The sequence below is a fragment of the Cnephaeus nilssonii genome, assembly GCF_951640355.1.
Source record: "Cnephaeus nilssonii genome assembly, chromosome: 1".
NCBI lineage: Eukaryota > Metazoa > Chordata > Mammalia > Chiroptera > Vespertilionidae > Cnephaeus > Cnephaeus nilssonii.
Genome location: NC_137072.1, coordinates 115,647,109 through 115,671,416, shown reverse-complemented (window position 1 = coordinate 115,671,416; position 24,308 = coordinate 115,647,109). Strand labels below are relative to the sequence as shown.

Below are 24,308 nucleotides of genomic sequence, written 5' to 3'. Positions count from 1 at the left end.
CACAGAAACGCCCCATTCCGTGTCCACATGCATGGGAAGAGGACTGTCTGCTTTCCTCCCTGTAGGGGTCAGCAAAGGAACAAAGAACTTTTTCCAAATAAATTTGACCGCAGATTACAAATTCTCATCTTAACGATGCAAACCCCCAGATGAAGAAATGAAATACGAGTATGCCTTCCCTTAAAGGACTGTGATCACCACGCCCTGGCCAGGGCGGCTCGGCGGCCAGGCGTCAGCCTGCGCACCAAAGGCCGCTGAGGGCCCGGCGGCCCTGTTTCCAGCCTATCTGGGGGCGTTCTCAGTTCCACCTGGAGCACGTGCTTGTTTTTCTAAAATGAAACAGAACTGACCCAGTCCACAGTCCTACCTCTTCCTGCCCGCCCACTCGCCGAGATCAAGCCCTCACGTCTTAAAAGCAGACTCGAGTGAAAAGTGATCAGAACATAGAGTAGTGATAAGAAGAGGGAGAGAGTGACAACAGAAGAAATTTCTTCAACAGCATTCTTGAGTTCAGATGCGTGTGGCCTCCATTAACGACTTAGATATTCTGAACTTTACAGAATGAAGCCAACATGCGAACGATCAAGAAAGCCGTGGGCAGAGCCTGCGCCCTTAGTCCTCACCCAGGCGGTACCGTTGTCCGCGAGCTAACGCCTGAGCTCCGAGCCCTCCCGCGGAGGCGGCCAGCCCGTCGCCAGGCTGGCTGAAGACTGCTCCTGCCAGTCACTGTGCTTTGGTGGTGAGGGTGCACGGTAGCATGGAGCAAACACCGTTCCCCGCCCCCCGCTGGAGGGTGTGTGGGTTTAACTGCAAGCAGGGGGGAGGCAGGGACGGCCAGTCCGATGTGTATGTGTGTGAGAGCGTGCACACACACACCTGTTCAGGGAAGAACGCATCGCTGACAAGTGACGTTTGCATAAAGCCCTGAAGAGGAAGCCAGGAGCCAAGAGAAGGGTCTGGAAAGCATCCAGGTTCCCGAGCTCCGAGGCAGGAGCAGACCTGGCAAATCCCAGGAAGAGCCAGGAAGCCCCAGGCAGAAGCCGCGAGCAGCAAAGGGGAGAGCACGCTGAGAAGCTGAGACGGGGCTGGGGCGGCCGGGCGGCCGGGCGGCCGAGCTTTACTCTCCAGGGCGGGGAACCAGCGACAGAACCTCTGGACAGAGGAGGCCACCGCGGTGCGGGGAGGCGCGTGTCGGGGACGCCGGTCCCAGGCGCCACTGAGAGCGGGCCTGGTCAGAGCAGCTGGCAGCAGCGGGGTGGCCAGAAGTCAAGAGAATCTGGACAGACCCTGCAGGGGACTTTCCTCACGGAAAACGCAGCCGGACCGGGGCGCTGAGCCTCCCATTTCTCATGTGTGAAGCAAACCGGGCCCGGTGCTCAGATCTCAGCTGGTGGCGCTGCGAGCCCCTCAGCGCTGGGCAGGGGAGCAGGCGACAGTTCTTGGCCATCTCCTGCATTCCCGCAAACGCTCGGGCACCACCGCTTCCCCTGCCCGCTCCCCGCACAAACCCTGGTCTTTTCCCTTCATCTGCCTCTGCCTCCAGGCTCCCTTTCTCCCACGTAACCTAACGCTCACTTCTGGAGATAACCCACCTTCGTCTCCGCCCAATCAAAAGCCTTCCACACTCCCTTGGCCCCTGCAATGCTGCCCAAGCGCCTCCGCGTGGCTCCCACACACACTGGGACCTGGCCTCCTGACCTCTCCCCTGCCACCCTCCCCGCTTCCCTCGGCCCCGGCGTCGCCAGGCACCTGCTGGAGCCCTGCTAGTTCCGGACCACCAGGCTCCTATCAGGCCTCGGCGGGGGCTCATGTTTGCTGCCCCTGTGCACGCTGACCCTTAAGCCTGGGTCCAGGACCGCTGTCCTCCCCCTGCTGCAGAGACACACTTAACGTGCAGTACCGCCATCCACGGGCATGTCTCCCTCTAGGCAAGGCTCTGACAGGCACCGCCTGTCCTGCTCACCACCGCTGTCTAGATCCCAGCAGAGCCTGGCACAGCCAGACCTGGCGCTCAGTGGCGTCGCGCTTAATGATGGGTAAATGGCGCTTCGAAAGCAAACAGGTCCCAGACCCCACTTGTCCCTGAAGGAGCTCAGAGGGCCCAAGCAGGCTCACAGAGAGAAACAAGAAAGAGCGATGGTGCCAGCGGACGCCTGGGGCCGGAGCTGGGGACAGGCAGCGGCGTGGGCAGCTGAGCCTGAGGGAGCCGGCCGTGAGGACAGTGGAACGTGGGGCGGGAGGGGTAAACACGAAAATGCACACTCACCAATCAATTAGGTAGATGTCTGGAGTTAAGCTGTTTTTCTTGAAATGAGTAAATAATTTCGGCAAATTTTCTTCAAAGAATACCTCAAATGCAGCAAAATAAGTCAACATCTGGGGAGATAATGTGAAATACACCAGTAAACTAATCATCAGCACACATTTCCAACCTACAAAACCAGCCAACATGCTTACACCATTAGAACCCAACAGTCACCTCCTCGTGTTAACTGCCAGTGACGCCTTCCGACGGGTGAAGGCGAGGAGCACACAGGCCGTTCTAGCAGCGCATCCCGTCCCACCGCGCCCGTCCCACCGCGCCCGTCCCACCGTGCCCGTCCCACCGCGCCACGGGCACTGCTGCGTCCCCTGCGTCCAGCAGGTCTACCCAACGGGCTCCAATGCTGGCGAGCGGCTTCCGGCACTAATGCAGCCTTTAACGAAGGCGTGCCCGCTGTCTCCGACACAGCGCTCTGCACAGGCCGACGGCAGAGCCGTGTGAACTGTGTACCCCGGGAAAGCAGAAACCCAGGCCTGCTCTGCGGAGATGCCGCTTTGCTTGGTGTCGGAAACTGAACCGAGATCTCGAGTTCGCCTGTGAGCACTCCACGCATCTTCACATAACACCACGAGCTACACCTTATTCCTCCTCCGATGTGCGGAGAAGAAACGGGCACATGAGTGTGTGGCCGGGACCTGACCCGTGTCTGTCCCTCTGCCAAGGCGGAGCCTTTAGGGCTCACTCCTCTAGAACCGGGAAGGAACTCGTGGCTGAACGATCTGACACATGCACACCATGCTCCCAGCCCTCAGCATTGCCAGGGAAGGCGACAGAGACCCCAGGCCCGGCAGCACGGCTCCGGCTCCGGCTCCGGCTCCGGAAGCAGTGAGGGAGGAAACACTCGGGGAGGAGCAGCGGGCACAGCCAGCCCTTCCCCAGCACCGGCTTCTGGCTGCCTGCAGGGCCTGTGGGATGCAGTGCGCAGGGAGCCGCGTGGACCTGCAGCTGCTGCTGGACGGGGGCGGCCCCAGCCGAGAGGCGGGCAGGCTGCTCCGTGTACTACGGGGAGGCATGTGGCAGGTGGCTTTCGGATGCTGCCTGCTCGCCTTCATGCATGAGTGTACTGGAAACCAGAGTTCCCCATGGGGTCCTCTCCTCCCGGGGACATCGGCTATGTCTGAGGACGTTTCTGGTGGTTACAGCTAGCGGGAGGTGCTGCTGGCACTCCGCGGCTAGAGGCCAGAGACGCCGTTCAATGCCCAGGTCAGCCCCACCACGGCGTCCGGCCCCAAGGTCAACAGCGCGGCTACTGGAAGGCCCTGCTGCCAATGAAGGTCCGGTCAGCATTATGCTTCTCTGGTTCTTCCTTAGTCATTAGGCTAAAATTCTTCAGTCCAGTTTTTATCAGATGTTGCCAAAGAGAAAACTGGGGTCTTATATTCAAAATTAGGAGCTATTGCGATGTAATCCTTCTACTCTACAGGAGAAGCTCTTCCCGACGGAAAGCAGGACCTCAGTGCCGCTTTGGGAAACCTTGGAGCAGAAGCCATCGAGATCCCCACCATCTCTGCGAACTGTGGTCCCTCTACAGTTACACGTGGGAGCCACTAAGGAGATGCTCCACTCCACGTGCTTTTGAAAAAGTATCCCTTCATCCTAAATCCTTCTTTACAGCACGATTCGGAGCCAACACTGCTTCTGCACTGGGTCTCTCACCAGATCGCAACGAACCCTACTGTTTCCCCTAAGCCCCATTTTTAAAGGTCTTCAACTTTCACACCGACATGTAATTTTAAATTATTATTAAATAATGATAAATACTTGTGTGACAACCATCTTTGTGCTTAATGCTTGGTCCCCGCTTGGACTTCCTTAGATTCTTACAAGCAGAATTACATACCAACACCATTTACCGCTATTGATACTTAATACCAAGTTTCTTCCAGAAGAATTCTGCCAATTTGTACTTCCCCTAACAGCCACCCATGTAGCAAGTTTTTAAATACTTTTTCTTTATTTAAAATAAAGACCAGCTGCCCTGTCTTGAACAGGAACTACTCAGGAGGCTTTAAGATTTGAAGAGGGACTATGCCTGGCTGACCTAACCTCTCGGACCAGTGGTCTGGCAGCACTGGAGGTAACTACCAGCAGCTACCAGCACGTCAATGCCACACTAACGTGAACGCCGACGGGCCTGTCAGGCGGGCGCCATCCCCTGGCCTCCTGAAAGAACAGGGCTGAGGAGGCAGGACGGGGCACCTGGGCTCCTCCCTCACGGCTGTGCGCCCTGAATGGGAGCCTCCCCTCCCCATCGGGCCACGCAGAGGACCCACATCCGGGAGCCTGTGAGGGGCCTCGGAGGCCCCCGCAGCCGTCTGTGTGTATAATGCGTGGCACGGACTCAGCTCAGTCAATGAAACCTGCACTGCCAGCCGCGCCCTGACGCACCGCTGCCTCCGTCCACGCAGGAGCGCCTCACACACCCTCCTGTCTGTGTGAGCGCCCCGCACGGAGCGCCCCGACGTCACGGAGCAGCAAGATGGCTCAGCTCCGCCACGTCCACGCGCAGACCCCACGCGGAGACTGCGCCACCCAAAGCGGGCATGTTTGTGCAGGGGCTGCCCCCCCCCCAACTGTGCAGAGAACGTATTTTCAGAAACGCTTTCTGAGCAGCTGTCTTGAGAAAGTCATACATATGGCTATTAGCTACGTGTTTTTAAAATCCAACACAATGCCCAAGTCCCTCCCACTTCCACAGTGCTTTCTCCGACTCCTTCTTCGTGGGGTGTGTGTGGGGCGGGTGTGTTCTTTTCCACTGAAAAGATGGCTGCCTGGGCGGTTCTTGCTGGGCACAGGGGATACTCACAAGGCCATGGTCCACTCGGAAAAACGCCATTTGACAGGGTTTATTCAAAAGATTGGAAAACGCGATGAAGGCATCCGCAGTGTCCAAGTTCAGGATCAGCACTGCGGCTATGAAGGACATGCCCTGCACCTGCGGGAAGGAGGGGGTTAAATGCGCCGCGGCCTGCACACCCACCCACGGCCTCCCCCAAAGCTGAGTGACAGCTTCCATGGAATCCGCTCTCAGCAGGAAGCCGCCTGTCTGCTCTCACCCCGCCCCCATGGCCCCGTGGAACGCCTCCCTCCGCATCTGCCACCTGGGACACGGCCCCTAGACTCAGCTGCCTCGTGCATAGAGATGTGTCTATCGGAACGTGCTACACCTGGCACCATGCACAGGCCTCGGCTAAGCCGCATACACAGCAGCACAGTTTTACAATGGTTACTGCTAAAGGCTTGTCTTCACTTAATGCTGAAAAAACCACATGCGAACAACGAAAATCAAATCGAATGACAATGTGACGAAGCCACAGGGCAGCTGTGTCCGCCCGGTTCCTTTAGGAGGAGCAGGCAGCTCGCTGCCGTGAGACCTGTCATGCCCAACAGAAACGAGGGCATTCGCCTCGCCCTCCGCAGCTAAGATGTCCCGGCACCATTGGCCTTATTCTGACTTTCTTTTTAAAATGTGAGACATGATAAAATACTGAAAAGTTCACTTACATAGCCCACATCCGGTCGATAACAAGTGTAAGCGCCCAAAACACTGTGCAACATGTCATGATACGGGCCGCCCTGCAAGGATCAACACACCAAAGGACACATGCAGAGTCGGGTTAGTGCCCAGGACAGCCTGGGGCGCCGCCCCCGCCCCCGCCCCCGCGGAGTGCCGAGGGGAGCCGTGGCCCAGCACAGGCCAGCAGCTCTGCGTGTATTACGTCACTTCACAAAGGAGCTACCAACCCAGTTAGAAGCCAGTCTGCAGCCAATTCGTCTACCAAGCTGCTCTGAGCAAGCTGGTGGGTCAGGCCTGAGCACCGCGCCAGAAAAATACCCCTCCCTGGACCTGCTGTATAGCCACACCCCCTCCGAGTTCGAGGGCAACCAGGAGCCAGGGTTCAACCAGGCAGGGCAGTGACTTGTCCCGCCTGCTCCCAGCCGTGCCGCTCATCCTGACCCCTCCCCGCCCATCACGGCCTGTTTCTTCTACGCTTCCTGATATGGTAGGTCTAGAAAATACACTCTCAATCCTAAGTCCTAACAGCCTCCATTTTAACCCAAACATCCTCCCAGCTCTCCATGCGTTCCTGTGACTCCTCAGCATTGAGGTGTTGCGGTTTATCTCCTCCTGTTGAGCACAGAAGCAAGCAGGGGCCTCACACTGCTGTCCCCGGGTCTGAGCTGTGAAGGGGCTGGCTCGGTCCACATCACACACTTACTGTCCACACCGTCCACGTGCCTAGTTAACATGAGGAGTGGAAAGTGGACATGGGCCCTGGCCAGTGTGGCTCAGAGGTTAGAGCATCAGCCTGTGCACCAAAGGGTCCCAGATTAGCTCCCAGCCCTGGTCAAGGTGCATGCAAGAGGCAACCAATCCATGTGTCTCTCTCACACTGATGTCTCTCTCTCTCTCTCTCTCTCTTCCCCTCCCTTCCACTCTCTTTCAATGGAAAAAATATACTCAGATGAAGATTTTAAAAAAGTGTACATGGTGCATGACTAGGAAGTCACTCCATAGGTGAGTCACTTACAAAAGAACATCGTGGCCCAAACCGTCACATTCTGGCATAAATGGAAGAGACACTTCCAGAACCAGAGGGGCAAAGAGGAGAACACAGCAGTGGGAGGAAAAGAGAAGCCATCCAGGACGAGAGGGCGGAAGGAGGGGCACAGGGAGGGGCCTCCTGCGGCCCAGCGACCTCAGCGGCATCAGGTCCCCTGTGGCCCGAGGCCCAATGAGGAGCACACGAGTGCGGCACTGAATCTTCTCAGGGCTGCGTGTTTTCAACTCAACAGATCCCACCAGCGTGATTATGTCCTTCTCACGGGGCGCTAATGTCCCCTCTTCGCTGACAAGGTGGTGCAGTCTCTGACAGGTCCCTATTTAAACGCCCAACTAGCTCTGGACGCCTTGCTGGTGCCCCACTCTCCACCCACCCTTCGTTGCTTTCATGTTGCCCGTGGAGGAAATCTAGAACTTCGGAAACCACAGCCTGAGGGAGACACACCCACGGGAACCCAGAGGGAAGGAGAAAGCCATCTGGCCCCACTCCCACCCAAAAGGGACTCCTAGCTGCCCCTCCTCCTCTTCCTGCACCAAGACAATCCCCCGCCTCCCAAAGCCCATGCAGCGCGATGCTCCACGGAGCACTCTGGGCCGGGTGTGGGAAAGGCGGACCGCAGCTGCCCAGGCGGCAGCCCCTCAGGACCGGGGCCGGTGCCTGACCGCCCTCCAGCCGCAGCGCTGCCCTCCACTCTCCTCAGCAGGGACAGGTCAGCCGGCTCCAGCGCCGAGCAGCCAGGCGGTAAGGAGGGCCACAGCCGGAACTGCTCTGCGCTGTCTGCCCTCCAGCGAGGCTCTCTCTCCCGAAGGAGCCGGGTCCTGGCCCGTCAGTGTCCGAGGCTCCATTCCAGTCCTTCTGCCGAGTGTCTCTCCGCTCTCTGGCGGGCTGTCACTCACCCTAGTCCAGCACAGTCTAAGAGCCGCTCCCCAGGGACACCGACCCCGACCCGCATCCCGGACCCTCCCCACGCTGCCCCGCCAGGGAGTGACCTCGCGCCTCCGCACGGTCAGAGTGCCTGGGACACCCGCATGTTTGCAGAGTGTCACACGTCCACATCGCCTGCAGCATTCCGGGTGGCGGTCCCTGAACTGACTTGCTCTAATTGAAACCTTTCCTGGCCTCCTGGTGCTGTGAGGTCTGTAGAAGCATGGGCGTGAGAGAGTCAGACGGCATGGCAGGGCTAGTGTGGAGGCCGAGGTGACTGGCCAGAGGTGGAGGGGTCGGGAGAGATGCCTGTATTAACATGAGACCCACCCTCCCCCTGCTATCCCTCTCTGGTGGCCCCTCCACCCAAAAACCCAAGTACTTCTCAATTTGATTACAACGTATGCAGATTGGCATCTGTGAATTTCAGACAAATATGCTTGAAAGCAACAAATCACCACCACCTACCTGCTGGAAAATGCAGAGGTTAGGGAATGTTCTAGAAATGTCCAGTTTAATCAGCTCCAGACTGGCTTCTCTGTCGGCTGCTGAGAACCCGGCATCTACCGAAAGACCGAGAGTCACGAGCCCTCTCAGGGGCAGCGTGCGGGACTCAGAGGCTCTGAGTCTTACAGGAGTGACAAGGGAACATGCTTCCGACGTCCCGGGACCTGGTTACAGCTCGGCCGCCAGGATGTAGAGCAAATACCAACAGCACGCTAGCGCCAGACCGCCATGGGTATCTTCCGGAGGCTGAGGTAAGCCTCACGTGACACCGCCTTCCGTCGGCAATCAGGGGAAGCGGCGAGCACACACTCACCCAGGCAGAGAGCACTGGGAACCGCGGTCTGGCCTAGCACGCCCTGGGAGAACGCAGAATCCATGGGGGTGGCAGTGACACTCGTGTGCCATTTCTAACCAATATTCAGGGATAACTTGGTTTCTGTTCTTTTTAATATCACCTAGATCAGTGATGGGCAACCTTTTGAGCTTGGTGTTTCAAACTTCGCCAAAAAACTGAGCATAACTCGGGTAGTGTGTCCCTTTGAGGAAAAAACATTATTTCACGATATTTATAGTTTAAATAACATAAATGTTTCATCCTCGGCATGCGGCCGCCTCAGCGGCCGCGTGTCATCAGAAATGGCACTGACACGCGTGTCAGAGGTTCGCCATCACTGACCTAGATGGTATAAAAGGTCAGTAAGAGAGACACCACGGAACCGACAGAAGCGTCATTCTGTGCGGGGGAGACGCTCAGTGTGACCCAGCGAACACGCAGTGCCCCGTCTTCAAGCAGCTCGCATGCTGCCCGGGTTCCAGGCTGCCGCCTCGTGAATGGGAACGAGGGAAGCGCGGGGTTACCGCCTCTCCGGACCAGGAGCGTTTTCTTTCTTATGAGAACTTCTTCTTTACCTTGTTTGCTCTGAAAAACCCCTTTTCCAGCCCCAGCCCTGCAGCTCAGGTGGTTGGGGCGTTATCCACACACCAAAAAGAAGCATGGGCGTGAGAGAGTCAGACGGCATGGCAGGGCTAGTGTGGATAGCGTAGGGAGGGTCCGGGATGCGGGTCGGGGTCGGGTTCAATCCCCCGTGGAGCGTGTATGGGAAGCAACCAATCTCTCTCTCTCTCTCTCTCTCTCTCTCTCTCTCTCTCTCTCTAAATCAAGGAAAACGTTTAAAAACAACACCGCCCTTTTCCAGGCAGCTGTTTGTAAGCTCGCACCACGCACCCCCTCGGAGAAGCGACCTCTCTTTGTCGGGTGGAGCAGTGCCCCGCTGACCGAGCCGCCGCCAGCCCGCGCCCCACGTACCTTCACTGTCCACGTCGGGGCCGCCCGCGCTGAAGCACCGCCACCTCTCCTTGGCTCGGGCGAGGCAGATGTGGAAGAGCTCTGCGAGAGAGGCCTCGGGTGAGCGTGGGCACACGCGCACGGCTCCTCAGAAACGCCAGGGACACACCACTGCCTCAAGGTCAACTACACACTGAAGGTCTTCTACTGTTAAAGACACCAGCCACCATTTACAAAGACAGACCACACACGCCGCAGTGCGGGGTGTTGACTTCTGCTGTACGGCCACCCACGCACGGCTGTCTGGTTTGTGGGCCCATCACTTGTACTATCGGTGAGCTCTTTGGCGTAAGATGGTCAACTTGTGGCGGGTACGGATTAGCCAAAGATGGAGCTTTGAGGAAGTCACCTCCACCCAACGCCAGTGACCGCCCCGCCCGCCCAGCTGGCGTTACTCAGGCTGCAACCGAGGGCGGACGACGCCTCCCAAGGTAAGAACAACATAACAGGAGCCCAGGTCACAGAGCGGACACAAACCAATCCGCCCTAAACTCAAGGGCCTTCCATCGCTACCAGCAACTCCACGGGCATTCACCGGTACAGATGACATGAAGGAGAGGAGGGGACAGGGAGGAAAGAGGAACAAGTACCAGTTATTAGGCGCTGAACTGCGAGTCTGCGAGCCCCTGGCCTGTCTCACGGGGCGCACGGTGCTGGGCACGGAGTGGAGGGAGCGCGGAGGAGAGGCACACGCACACTGAGCGGACGCACGTGGCAAGGCAGCCGGCCAGCCCGAGGAAAGGCGAGTCCGGTCTCCCCTCCCCTCTACTCTGACGCCACCAGCACCTCAACACCCCGGTGGGTGCAGCATGCGGTCCCTCTAGAGGTGCTTACATATCCGCTGCCTGGGAAAAATGCCACCCAAACAGCCGTACCCAGAGGCAACCGCACCTCCCAGCGAAACCACGTGCCCTGCCGCACGCTGCGAGCAGGCCGGTTCTCAGAGGTGGTGAGGCCTCCTGGAGGACAGTCACCTGGCCCTCACGGCTCCCCGGCAATGTGTCCTTTCTCCTGACAGCAGGGCAGAGGGACAGGAGAAGCCACAGGACCTGGCCGGGGGCGGGGGGGGGGGCAGGGGGGGCAATTCCGCGAGCCTACCAGTGCAAGCACTCACCGTGGGTGATGTTTAACTCGTTGCCAATGGCTAAGCTCCAGACTTTGCCTCTCACACTGGGAGGGATCCCCTGCCACCACAGGTCCCGGACTTTCCTAGAGCACCACCTGCACAGAGAGGAAGCCCCGTTTATGTGGCTGTTCTCCGGGAAGAAACCTCTGCCACCTGTGTGCCTCCCCCAACCACAGGACAGGGGATACACAGGTATGTCACAGCCCTGCCTCAGGGCTTAGGTCCGGTGTCCAGAGGCCAGGAGGTCAGTGCGGCTCTCCACCGGGCAATGCTGTGGCGGGTACGCCCAGGGCACTGCACGCGGGGAGCGGCAGCACCAACCAGAGGGCTCGGCACTATCCGGAGCTGAACCTGCAGGACGGCCGATAGCTGGGCGGGGGGGCGGGGGGTCGGGCCGGTGGGGGGGGCAGGACTGCTGCGGAGCTGCAGGCGCAGGGCAGGTGGCACACGGGGGACAGCTGCCAGGCTCCAAGGGCAGAGCCCTCTGCTAACTCAGCACGCTCTCCACTGCTCAGGCACTGAGGCCCTCCGCGCACAGTGGCTCCAGCCCGCACACGGGCCGAAGTGCCAACACTCCCCTGGTGCTCAACGCAGCCCAGCGGGAGAGCACGGGCCGCGGCTGCAGAACAGGTCTGCACCCCAACTGCACGCTTCCCTGTGCAACCCCGAGCAAAGGCCTTCTCTCCAGCACCGCATGAGGGAAGCCCGTGAAGGGCCGCCGTGGAGATCAGCGGGACGATGCACTGACACCCGGCCCCGTGCCTGGCCCCTAGCGGCTGCGTCCCAGGCAGTGCCGAGTGCGGGCCTCGCACATCACACACCGTCAGTGCGGGATGGACCAGGGAGGGTGCTCAGCCACCGAGGGAGACAGCCCCAGGGCCCTGCGGACCTCACTCTGTCACCGGGTCCCATTTGAGAAAAAAGCGTTTCCTGGTGCCCAGCCTCGTAAAGGCCCCGCCTGGAAAAGCAGGCTCTGGGAAACGCTGGTTCTCCTAGGGCGCATCCGCACCGGCTGTCTGACCCCCAATGAGACAGATGACACTCGGGTAAGTGCCAGGAGTGAGTCCCCCACATCCCGACATAGGGCGCGGGCTGAAAGCGACAGGAGAAGAGAAACTGGCCCCCAAGCTGCCTGCAACTCCTGGTGATGAGGGGAGCCCCTCCCCACCCTGGACCACAGGAAGAACTGTCCGCAGCTGTCCCACAGACGTAAAGATGACAGCAGCTGCCGGACTGCCACGGGGCTGTCATCAGAGAAGAGCCAGTCCCTACCCTCAGACAGAGGACGACAGCAGTGCATCCAGGGGCGTCTCCTCCAGCCCCTGGCCAGGAAGGGCTTCCCCACGGGAGACTGGGCTGCATACAACAGCGAGCTGGAGGGAGTTACAGGGCAAGAGCACGCCAGGCAGAGGGAATGGACCCGCAAAGGCCCTGAGGCTCCCCGATGAGAGAGCTCCACCCAAGTGCAGGAGAGGTCAAAGGTGGGCTACCGAGAAAGGGAGGTCAACGTCACTGAATCTCACGTGGGGAAATGACCCAGACCTGGGCCTTAGAGGCCCCTCGGCTGCTGGTCCCTCTGGAAGGAGGACGGGGGACAACAGGCCTGAGCTCGTCCTTCCACCAAAGGCAGTGCTCTGACCGACAGGAGTGCCGCCCTCCCTAGACCCCAGACGGAATGATACAGCTCGCGGCGCCCCGCCCCAGCTTACATGGTTTCCCAGTTAGGCAAAATCTCATTATTCCACGTCAGGACAGCATTCCCGATGCTTTCTTCCTGCCGGCATCTTTCTTCCAGCTGCTTCTTCCTCCGCTGGGCTTCCTTCAGCTCTGGGAATCACATGGAGAAGAGGAAAAGCTCCGCTCACTGGCAGCCACCATGTCAGGTGGTGACTTAGTCACGCAGCAAAGACCCCAGAGCGGCACTGACAGAGGCCGTGCAACCCACCCCGTCCCACCGTGGGCAGCTCAGAGGCACGGTGTCCCCGTCTTCTAGTCCGCTTTTAAGGTGTAACACACATACAGGAAAGCACACGAGTGAAACGCGGTCAATTCTCACAAAGGAGGCCAACTCAGGAAACTTCCACCTCAATCAAAGGACAGCTCACTGCAGCCCCAGAGGCGCCCGTGAGCTCCCGCCCAGGCCCTTCCCACCACAGCCTGGAGCCCAATAGCAGCCTGGGAAGCAACGTGCATTTAATTTACATATTCCTTTTGTGTTTTTTATTGTAGTAAAAGACACAAAACATAAAATTTACTGTGTTAACGATTTTAAGTATACAATTAGTGGCATTAAGCACATTCACATCATTACCCAGCCATCACCAACATCATCTCCATAATGTTCTCAGCTTCCCAAACTGAAACTCGGCACCAATTAAACTCTAACTCCTCCGCATTCCCTCCACCCGCCCAGTCCCTGCAATCACCATTCTCCCGCCTCTATGATTCTGCCTACTCTGAGGATCCCATAGAAGAGGAATCACAGTGTTGTCTTCTTGACTGGCTTATTCCACTAAGCATGAATCCTCAAGGTTCACCCGTGTTGAGGCATGTTCCAGAACTTCCTTACTTTTTAAGGCTGAGTAATAGGCCATTGTGTGTATAGACCACATTATGTTAATCACATATATTTGTTTAAACATCCTAGAGTTGTAGGATGTTGCAAGGCATTTTACCAAATCCTACCCCATCTTGTAAAAAAGGAAACTCGCCCGGCCAGCACGGCTCCGTGGTTGAGCCAGGAGGTCAGGGTTCGATTCCCGGTCAGGGCACATGCCCGGGTTGTGGGCTCGATCCACACTGGGGGGCGTGCAAGACGCAGCCTATCGATGATTCTCTCTCATCACTGATGTTTCTCTCTCTCTGCTTCCTTCCTCTCTGAAATCAATAAAAATATATTTAAAATAAATAAAGAAGGAAACTGAGCCCAGAGAGAGAGAGAGCTTTGGCCCTCACTGCTGGCGAGGCTTTCCCCAGACCATACTCTCACCCTAGACCGTCTCTCTCCTGGTGTAAACTCGAAGTGCTAACACCTTGAGTAAAGCTAGCAGGAATGACATGAGTAGAAGCACACACTTTTGTGGAAAATTATAAATTTCAAAATACTAAAGCCTTCACCACAGTTCAGGTTCAAGGGCCCCAGACAGGAAGAAGGAAATATCCAGACACAGAGTCCTGTGCTGCCTTACGCACCCGAACATGCGGGGCCCCTTACCTCGCTTTTTGGCCTGGACCACCATTTCTTCATACTGCTGCCTGTGCTTCTGAGCTTCTTCAGCTGGCTTCGCCGGGAGATTTCTTGATAGAAAGTAAATGATTTTCCACCATTATGAATCCTATATGATAAAGAGCTAATATGCTAATTAGACCGGACGGCGGAACAACCTTCTGGCATGACCTTCCAGAAAGACCAGTGGGCGGGGCCACGAGGCAGCCAGGGCCACGAGGGCCGGGCCCCTTGCACGAATTTCGTGCATCAGGCCTCTAGTATCAAATAAAATTCTTTGAGAAACAAAACTTGAAGCATTACTAGTAAAAAATAAATTTTTAAAAAAGCTCAAAAAACAAAACTAAACACGTTAAGATGACAAAGACACAGCTCTTTCATAATCTAAAAATATTTCCTTACACAAGTAAAATGAGCTCATGGTAAAAAATGTGAAGTATAAAAAAAGAAGAAGGTAACAATTACCCATCATTCCAAGAGATAAACACTTAACCTTTTGGTGTTTTTCACTTTAGTTCAAAGAAACTTTGATCTGACCACAATACACTAATAACCGTCGACACTTGTCCGTGAAGGAGGGACCCTAACAACATACTGTGTGTACATGTGTGAACACATTGTCTGGCCGGTTTGTAAGTGTGCAAGTTTCACACTGGCTATGTGGCTCATCGGCGTGTATACAAATGTCTACCACAGTTCTGAGCAAGTACGAATCCTGTTTGAAAAAATAAAACACACGTTCTCCTTCAGAAATGGACAGTCCATCAAACAGATGGCCACCAGAGGAGGGGTGCTGGGGCCAGCAGCTCCCGCGGGTCCCGAACGACCCAGCACTGGTCCAGGCAACGCTCCGCAGGACCGGCTGCCCCCAGACTCCACTTCCAGGACACTGCTGGTGTTTCGGGCGGTTACAGCCAGCCTACAATTTACCATCGCTACTTACGTACTCATAAATGCGAGTTAAAGGAAAACGCCACCTGAAAGGAAAGTCCTAGGCACGCTTGTAGGTTAGAGGACGGCTTTCCAAACTAGCCACTTACTACCCCTAGGATACACGTTAATAACACAGGAAATGAAGAGGAACTCGGCATTTTTTGTTGTTGCTCATCCTCACCTGAGGATATTTTTTCCATTGCCTTTTTTTAGAACGAATGGAAGGGAGGGGTGGGGGGAGATGGGGGAGAGGGAAAGAGAGAGAGAGAGAAACATCAATGTGAGAGACACATCGATTGGTTGCCTCCCACACATGCTCTACATGGCAGGGGATGGAACCTGCAACCCTGGTATGTGCCCTTGACCAGGAACCGAACCCGTGACACCCTTTGGCGCACGGTCCGACACTCTAACCACTGAGCCACGCTGGCCAGGGTGGAAGAGGGCATTTTAATGAGGGCTATGGCTCACTCTTCTTCCCTCTGTGTCCCTAGTTCCCTTCGAATGGAAAGGTGACTGATGAGCGAGGTGTTCCTATCCACTAAAGCCAACACCCAGACTCTTGCTGGGACTCACGCGGGTCTGTCCTCCAGGATGAGTGCGGTGGTGGAGAGCGGCTCGAAGTCAAGATTCTTCCTCACATTCTGCTTTGGGGAGGGTGGCCTGCTAGCTCGTCCAGCCTGGTCTTCATATTCCTGGGACAAAGAAACCAGGGTTACGTGGGCCTGCCAGCTCAACAGGACGCCGCCTTGGGGAAGCAAGAGCGTGTTGGGCTGCCGCCCTGCAGGCTGACTCTGCGATGGTGTGCCGAACACACTGCTTGCTGAGCGGAAGGAAGGCCCGCCAAAGCAAGGCGCCTGCAGCTCGGCAGCTCCTGCGCCGCTGAGTGGCATGAGGACAGTGGGTGCCCACACTGGTGAGGAGTCCCCGGACCTCGCCCCAGCTGCCCTTCCCGAGGCCCACGAGCATCGTCTCCCGTCTCCTCGGCATCTCCTGTGGGTTTTCACTGGTTATCACAGTGGCCACTGCAAATCCCAGAGCAGACCCACGGCCAGTTCCAGCACCCGCCTGACCTCCGGCCTCCTCCATACCCTAAATTTCTAACCACTTCCTTCCACCCCATGGCATTGGATGCACATTTATTAGCTGATTAAATATTTCCTGAAATGAGGAACAGGTTAAAATCTTTTGCATAAATAAAGCTCTTTCATTTTCTTAAACCAGAAACATCAAAAAAATAAATCTTTAACGTCGTACGAAGCCGTCACTGCGAGCTGCTACACAGGGAACTGCCATGCCCCGGGAATCTGAGCGCAGCCCCCACGCTGCCGGGTCACGAAGGCTCAGCCGCACCTGGTGACCCACGTTCCACACACCCAACCGGAGGAGTTCAGGGGAGCCAGGCACGTTGGCGCCGGAGTCCAGCTTCTGAATCTGTGTGCGTGTGTGTGCGTGTGTGTGCGTGTGTGTGTGTGTGTAGCCTTAGCCCTCTGCAAAAAACCAAACAAACAAAAGAAACACAAAACCCCCACTCTTCTCCTGCTGCCTGTGAGGGACAGGCTCTTGGGACCCTCCCTCAGGAGAGGACAATCTAGCTGGGAAAGCAGGACACCCAGACGCGCACTTAGCCTGGACTGAAACCACCATTTCGACAACAGAAGCAGTGTCCTGAGTGGAAAGTGATTAACTGCTAAATGAGTTTTATTGACACCAGCTGCCAAGAGGGGTGCTTCTGGCAAAATTATTCGGCAAGCAATTACTCTCAGCCAGGAAAGCCTACAGAGACTCCTCAAGTGCAAAGGGGAAGCGATCTCCCCTAAATGTGCAGGCTACGCCAGGGTGTCGCCCCGAAGCAGGTGGTGGGAGTTTCTGTACATCTGGATGTACAAGTCTGGATGCCTTAACACTCCCTACCCTGACTTAAAGGGTCCCATTAAAATACCACTTAGCAAAAATCGAGACAACCGACGCCCTTGGCCACCAAGTCTAACATCCCAGCACCTAGTGTGCCAGGCGCTCCACTGCCACCTAACAGCACTGGCTCCGGGAAGCTGCAAACCTGGCGTCTGGGGTCAAAACCTGGGATCTTACAGGAAACGCGCCCAAAGCTGCGTGCTGAGAATGAGTCGGAGGCATGCCGCCTTTCAACAAGGGTTAGTCACGAATGCCCCACTAGGTGCTGCTGCTCGGCTGACCCTGGTCTAGTGAACTCTACGCCAGGCCCAAGGAGTCAGCCCGGAAGCGGGCTGTCCCAGAACTGGACGCCCGTTTCCATTTGCTCTTGTGTGCGTCACACGTCGTCTCGCTTTATGTCCGTAACAAGCTCCCTGGCAAGTGTGAGCCCATTTTACAGATATGGCAGCTGACCTGCCCTCAAGGACCCAGCCAGCGGGGGGCGGGGCCTGCAGGACAGGACCGGGGAGGCTCCTGAGGCCGTGAGCACAGCCTCTGGCGCAGGGAAGTGCTGGCCTGGTCGCTGGGTGCCACGACCCTTCTTCCCCTCGGACCTGACAACCGTGTGCAGCAGGAAAGATGCTCCGGGGCCAGACCCCAATCAAGGAGCCCTGCAAACAGCACCCAGGGAGGAGGAGTAAGTGAATTAAAGGCCTTGCCTCCTGCCCAACACAACCAGGTCTCCCAGGTTAGAGCTCTGGGGCTCTGTTACTAACAAGCAGCAATGGCAGCTGAGGTTAAGGAGCTCGTCAAGGGCTTCACAGGCACGGCGTTTCCCCTTCCCGCGAGCCCCCTGAGGGGGAGCCGCACGGTCCCAGGCCCCACATGGGGAGGTGGAGGCCGGGAGCGGCCCTGACTCCTGAGGGAGCTGGGATCAGCCGCTAGCCTTCTGGCTCTGCAGCCACGTTTCTCAGCAACGGCCCCGCTCCGGAACTCCTGCCGCCACTCACAGGCAGGGTCCAGGGGACGCAGTCCTCACACTCAGTCTGCAAAAGCTTTGCAACTGACGGACACCTGCACTGCTGAACTCAGGGCGCATGCAGGGCAAAGCTCACGTCGCAATCACAGAGCACTACATGATTAGATTAGAGAGCAAACAAAAGCAGAGGCCTGGCCCCTGCCCACACTGAAATGCCGGGGACAGCCTTCCAGCCTGGAAGCAGCACTTCACAACAGGAATGGCGCCGGAAGTGGCTGCGGGTCCTGCTCCAAACCCAGTTCTCCCACAGCCACCTAGAGGTCAACAGTGAGCTCCCGCTCCAAACCAGACGGCCCACCTCGGCAACGACAAAGCGGGTTCCACGGATCCTTGCGGGTATGCTGGGGGCGGGGGTGGGTGCAGTGGCAAACAAGAAGTCTCTGGAAAAACAACTTCCAGTTGCGGGTTATGATGTTGGGGTCAGCACGGGATGTGGCAAGAGCGAGGGCCTTGGAAGCAAAGGGACTTCGCTCTCAGCCCTGGTCTGACCTCAGGCAAATCATCTTGCTTTGCTTCCGGCTCAGCGTCGGTTTCCTCATATAAAACGACAGCAGCCGCGAGGACTCCTGTGATGCTGAGATGACACACGCCACACGTGTGCGGGCAAGTGTCAGGGCAGAACCCGCCTCAGCCCAGCTGATCATTCCCAAGTTCCTTCTCTCCTTGGGACCCTTCTGGGATCCTGTTTTGAAGTCTCTGGGTGTAAACCAGTGACAAGGCCCTTCATTGTTGTGCTCATCAGCAGCCCTGCGAGCTCATCAGTACAAACCGCCCATTCAAGCGACGGACGGCACGGGGCTCCATCGCCTGCTCAGAAGGAATGTAGAGCAGGGCTCTTCAAAGCCTAGTGGCCGTCAGCTCAAGTGGTCACGCCAGCATTTTTTAAATCTAACAATAAAAAGCATCGGAGTGCACACGGTAAGGCCAGTTTGCTTCCGTTCTAAACCCAGTTTTACCGTGTGCCGAGTCTAACTGTCTAACAGGGCTGGGGTGGAGGGTGTCACATCGGGAAGGTTTGCAGGCCACTAATTTAGAAGCATAGTAAGTCAAGTCCCTGCCCTGAGTGGCTCATCAAGTACCCTGCTGGGAACACAAGGCCCACACCAATGAGACGACAGCAAACCAAATGTGCTGCAGCTGACGGGGCCGGGTGAGGGGGGAGCAGCTGGCAGGGGCAAATGAGCAGGGCCTCCCTCCACACAGGGCCAGGAGCGGAACAGGGTTAGCCGTCAGGGGAAGGCGGGAAGGGCCGTATTTGTGAGGGGCCACAGGGCCCAGCCTGCAATGGCTCACTCTAGTAGGGGCAAGTAAGACGCCAGCAGAGGCTGGGCGGCCAGGGCAGACCATGGAAACTGCCGGGAGGGAGTAAGTCCCGTGCCGCGGGGGCCCCGAGGACAGGGTGTCCGTGACTGGGGAACAGGAAAGCAGCTCATACAGGGCCATCTGAGCGGACCGAGGACAGGGAGGCCCGGGCACGAAGGACAGGAATCCCAACAGCCCAAGCAGCAGCCTAGAGGTGCACGCGAGTGGGCTTACCCACGGGGAGCATGAGCACTGAAACGGAGCACGGAGCCGAGTCAAAGCTGTTTTGCTCTGAATTCTGAGGGCTCAACCACCAGCCACCTAGAGCTGGTGAACACGGAGAGCAGGCGAGAGCGGGGCCGGCCGCAGCGCCAGGAAGTCCACTGTGGGGCGTGGTGAGCCCGTCACTGCACCCACGGTGGGGTCCACAGGGCGTGTCTACAGCACGTGTGTGAGCCGAGCAGTGTGAAAGGCAGGACAAGGACACGGGGCTCCTGTATGAAGTGCATACTTTGCCAGTTAAAAAAGAAAAGAAATAAAGCCTACCTCCGTGAACATTTGCTTTAAGAGAACAAAGGATCAAGATTCTCAAACGATGAACGGAACAGGATGGTGTTCCGTTCCTGGCAGGATGAACATGAACGTGTTCCTGGCAGGATGACTAGAGGGGTCGTCAATGCGACTCGCTGAGCTGTGGAGTGCTGTAAAGATGGCCCATTATGCTGCCTCCTGGCCAGAAGCGCTCTGGCTTCTGGGAAAGCTACCTGAGCTAGAAGCAGCAAGGCTCAGCAGTCAAAACCTGTGTTTAAGTCTGACTCAACTGTATCCAGTATCAAGATTCGCCTTTTACAATCATTACGAGGGCTCTGGAGGTACGTCTGCAATAAAGCACGGCGGGTCGCCGCATGCGGAACCCATTAAAGACCGACGTGAACCGACGCCAGTGACAGCACAGCCCCAGCTCTGCACAGGCCCAGGGCCCAGGCAGCCTGCAGGGGAGCTTGGGTGGGTGGGTGGGTGGGTGGGTGGGCGGAGGAGCAGCAGGCCTGGGTCTGAACCATCACCTCCCAGTGGGATCAGCGCCACCCGCAGCCTGACCTTGAGCACATCCCTTCACCTGTTCCCTCCATTATTAAATGGAAGATTAAGTGAGAATGAATTACATGGACACAGAGCACAGCAGGTGTCCAGACAATGACAGGAGTACTGCTGTCAGTGCATTACTACAAAAGTACTTTAACACATATACATTTTTATTGATTTCAGAGAGGAAGGGAGAGGGAGAGGGAGAGACAGAAACATCAAAGATGAGAGACAATCATTAATCGGCTGCTTACTGCATGCCCCCTACTGGGGATCGAGCCTGCAACCAGGGCCTGTGCCCTGACGGGGAATCGAACCGTGACCTCCTGGTTCACAGGTTGATGCCCAACCACTGAGCCACACCCATTGGGCCAAACTTACTTTTCACAGTATTTCCCCTTCAGGATACTTAACAGATTGTGGTAAAGTCCCGGAACACTACAGCTGATCTCACTCTGCCATTTGTAACAAGCAATTGGGGGTGGGGGGGGCCGCATTGTTTTAGATCTGGCATGAGACCTGTTTTGTTTTGTCATTTTGGGTGGGAAGGGTGGCCTGTGCAGTCTCACAAATGCTCAGCTTTCCAAGACGGTGCTGGTGACCACCGAGGCTTGATCTCCCACTAAGCAGGAACCCAAGGGTTCCTCATACTTTAATTCTTTTATCTACTCACCACGCAGTATTTTCCCAGAAAGCATTCTCTAAGTTACTGGGAGTGTTGGCATTTGGGAAACCACAGGAGACCTTTTTAAACGGTCATATTCCTTACTAAACATCTAGAACCCAAAGTTACTATGTGGACTGGTGGAGTGCATGTACTCAAACTGATCTGTGGGCTGTCACAAGCCTGGCTGCTGTTACCATCTGACCACCTTACTCGGACCCAGAGCAAACCGGGTGCAGGCTGATGTCCATACAGAGGCCTCCCCAGGATCACAGGCAAGGCCATCCTGGCCTCTAAGAGATGCCTGGCCGTGACTGACCTGAATCTGAAACCAGGATGCAATCCCACTTGGGGTGGTAAGAATTAGGACACATCACTGGTTCTCTTGGAGTCTCTCGCTACACCCATGGAAACGGAGCCCTGCCAGAAAATCATATGGAAGCACAGACACAAAGCATGGAGGGAGGAGGGAGGCGCAGCGCCGGCCCATGCAGGCTTCATGGGAGGAACAGATGAATGTGACACATGCACACGGGCGCACCCACGTCGGAGCCTCAGGCCGAGGACAGGCGGGCAGGCCTCGGAGGGGCGCGGGCGCCCGGCCCCACTCACCATGAACGCCGCGGGGCTCAGAGGCGCGCGGCCGGCGGCTCCATGCCCGAGAGCGAGCGGGGCTCCGGCGGGACCTCGGGCGGCGGCTCCGGCTCCGGCGCAGCGGGCGGGGGCGGCAGGCCGATCAATCGCGCGCAGATGCGGCGCAGCTGATCCGCGCGCTCCGTTTCGGCGCGTCAGGCCTGGCTGGTGGGGACCCTGGGCGCTGGGGGGCGGCGCGCAGGCGGGTAGACCCCGGGCTCCCCCAGGTCCCGCCAGCTGGGGAAGGTGGCACGGAGCCCTCAGGGCACCTGACAGGCGGGTGCAGGGGGACGCTCAGCCCGTCCAACCCGGGCCTAGCTGCTCACAGCCGCGCCTTCAGCTGCACCCTCAGCGGAGACATCGCAGGAGCACGGACGCTCTCAAGGGGAAGCAGCCAGCACCCAGCCCCCAGCGAAGCTGCTTCGTAGGACTTTTTAAATGAGGGCTGTGCATTACCAAGAGGAACTGCACAGAAAATGTACACACTGGAGCCACTGCGCAGTGCGGCGGTTCTGAGCAGTTTTTATTCCGTGGTTCGTATGTTTTCCACAGTAAGATTAGTTCAACCAAAACGCCAGGGACAACACACAGAAACACACACTGCTAGAAACATGGCCCGTGACTGCTCGTCAACACTCATTAAACACTACACTTCAGACGAGAGCTTCCCACTGTTAGTTAGTTACACTTCCATTAAAAAAACTTGCCCTAGCCGGCTTGGCTCAGTGGATAGAGCGTCGGCCTGCGGACCGAAGGGTCACTGGCTTGATTCTGGTCAAGGGCAGATGCCTGGGTTGCGGGCTAGATCCCCGGTAGGGGGTGTGCAGGAGGCAGCTGATCAATGATTCTCTCTCATCATTGATATTTCTCTCTCTCCCTCTCCCTTCCTCTCTGAAATCAATAAATATATATAATTTATTTATTTTTAAAACTGTTTAAAGTCTGCATAGGCTCAAAGTTATTTCTGGTCCGCCTGTGGATCCACTGTCCCAGAACTGGACACACTGGGTCCGAGAGACACAAGACCGTCCTGTGATGGAAATCACCAGTCCCGGGACGTGGTGCCAGGCCACCCCAGCTGGTTGCTGGATAAGTAGCATCACAACCACCACCAGAACCTCTTCAGCCAGATGACGCCTGTGATGTGCACCAGGCTCTGACAGACAGACAATGACCGGTGGTGGCACGTATGTGGAGAAACTGGAATTGTCCCACGTCACTGGCAGCTGGAGCCATTTTGGAAAAGAGTGGCACTTCCTTGTCTAGTTCAGTATGAACCTGCCACACTCCCTCCTACCCAAGAGAAGTAAGATAGACACCCACAGAAAGACTAGCGTGCAAGTGACCATAGAAGCACTATCCATAACAGGCCACCACCAAGACAACGCAGCGCCGACGGGAGGATGGGTAAACGGCTCTGAGTGAGAGGACGGATCGCTTCGCCTCACACCGCTGGCTGGGGGGCCGCAGACAAGCTCAGCGGAGATGCCAGGCAGACGACGGAATTTCTTTTTTTTTTTTTTTAATATATTTTATTGATTTTTTACAGAGAGGAAGGGAGAGGGATAGAGAGCCAGAAACATCGATGAGAGAGAAACATCAACCAGCTGCCTCCTGCACACTCACTACTGGGGATGTGCCCGCAACCAAGGTACATGCCCTTGACCAGAATCGAACCCGGGACCCTTGAGTCCGCAGGCCGACGCTCTATCCACTGAGCCAAACCGGTTTCGGCGACAACGGAATTTCTTAAAAAGGCAGGTCTCTAGCGATACAGCACCTTAGTGTTTGCCTGGAGCTGCAGGTGGGAGTGGAGAGCCACTGCAGACAGGCAGAGGGAGCATTTTCCAGATGCAAGTCCTCTAAAACTGGCCTGCAGACGTTGGCGTAACTGCATAAATGCGTGAAAAATCACTGAACGCGTACAATGAGTGATCCTCTGGTACAGTAATCCTCCAAGAAAGCCCTTTTAAAAAGCAGTGGGATGTAAGTGGAGAGGTTGATTCTGGCTGGGAAGATTAAAGAAAACCTCGTGAAGAAATATTATTCACAATGTGGAGATAAGACAAAAGGAGAGCGGAGGGCTGGTGACCTTCCAGCTCACACCTGGGCATGCTGGACATCCTGCCTGCAGCTTGCTTAATTCTCGAGGAGCACGTGCGCCCAGGGACTGTGAAGTGGCATGTTATTGTGGGTTTATGTCCCATAGAAAACTCCAAAGACCATGTTTTCTTATCCGCACTGGTGTGTTTGTTGATTTAAAGCTAGCCTAGCAATCTTATTCCAATTCTTCTTTGTTTTTATGCCTATAAACACCTAGTTTCTCAAATACCTTTGTTATTACTGTTACCATCTTACTCATCTCCTAGATGTGTTAAATGAATCCTTGACCCATGGTAATTTTTCAAAAAAGGTAAATGTCGGTTTAAAAATGGTAAAAGAACTGTTTTCCATTGAGAGACTGCAGGGACTAGTACTAGGGCGCCTGGGAAGGGGTGTGACCATGCGCGGCCGGAGGCTACTGCGGCCTCCCGGAGCATTCTCAGCGTGCTGACGGCTTCAGGGTGACGCAGGGGGAAGGCTTGACTCTGAAGAGCTGTGAGCTGACATATTTAGGGGTAAGATGCCATGGGATCTGTAATTTACTTCCCAAAGGTTCCATTTTTTTTTAAAGTAGAAAGAGGCACAATAAAATGAATAAGGCAAAATGTCAACAACCTGATGAGGGGCACAGATGTGGTGTTC

General features: G+C 56.4%; 1 protein-coding gene across 7 annotated transcripts in view; it reads right to left on the bottom strand.

Moving 5' to 3' along the window:
- The window catches only part of TBC1D14 (TBC1 domain family member 14), a 79,317-nt gene that overhangs the window by 5,503 nt on the left and 49,506 nt on the right, over positions 1 to 24,308 (bottom strand). For 6 of the 7 annotated variants that reach the window (XR_013813410.1, XR_013813411.1, XM_079768709.1 and 3 more), the window contains 9 exons: positions 15,526 to 15,644; positions 14,005 to 14,087; positions 12,500 to 12,617; positions 10,779 to 10,885; positions 9,626 to 9,706; positions 8,281 to 8,375; positions 5,828 to 5,899; positions 5,130 to 5,258; positions 2,267 to 2,376 (listed from right to left, as the gene is read on the bottom strand). Coding sequence is in view for 5 of the 7 variants with exons in the window: in XM_079768709.1 (XP_079624835.1) it covers positions 2,267 to 2,376; positions 5,130 to 5,258; positions 5,828 to 5,899; positions 8,281 to 8,375; positions 9,626 to 9,706; positions 10,779 to 10,885; positions 12,500 to 12,617; positions 14,005 to 14,087; positions 15,526 to 15,644 (914 nt within the window). In the remaining 2 variants the exon portion in view is untranslated. Of the gene's footprint in view, positions 1 to 2,266; positions 2,377 to 5,129; positions 5,259 to 5,827; positions 5,900 to 8,280; positions 8,376 to 9,625; positions 9,707 to 10,778; positions 10,886 to 12,499; positions 12,618 to 14,004; positions 14,088 to 15,525; positions 15,645 to 21,542; positions 22,237 to 24,308 lie in introns of those variants that run through there. The other variant, XM_079768712.1, reaches the window with a different exon arrangement.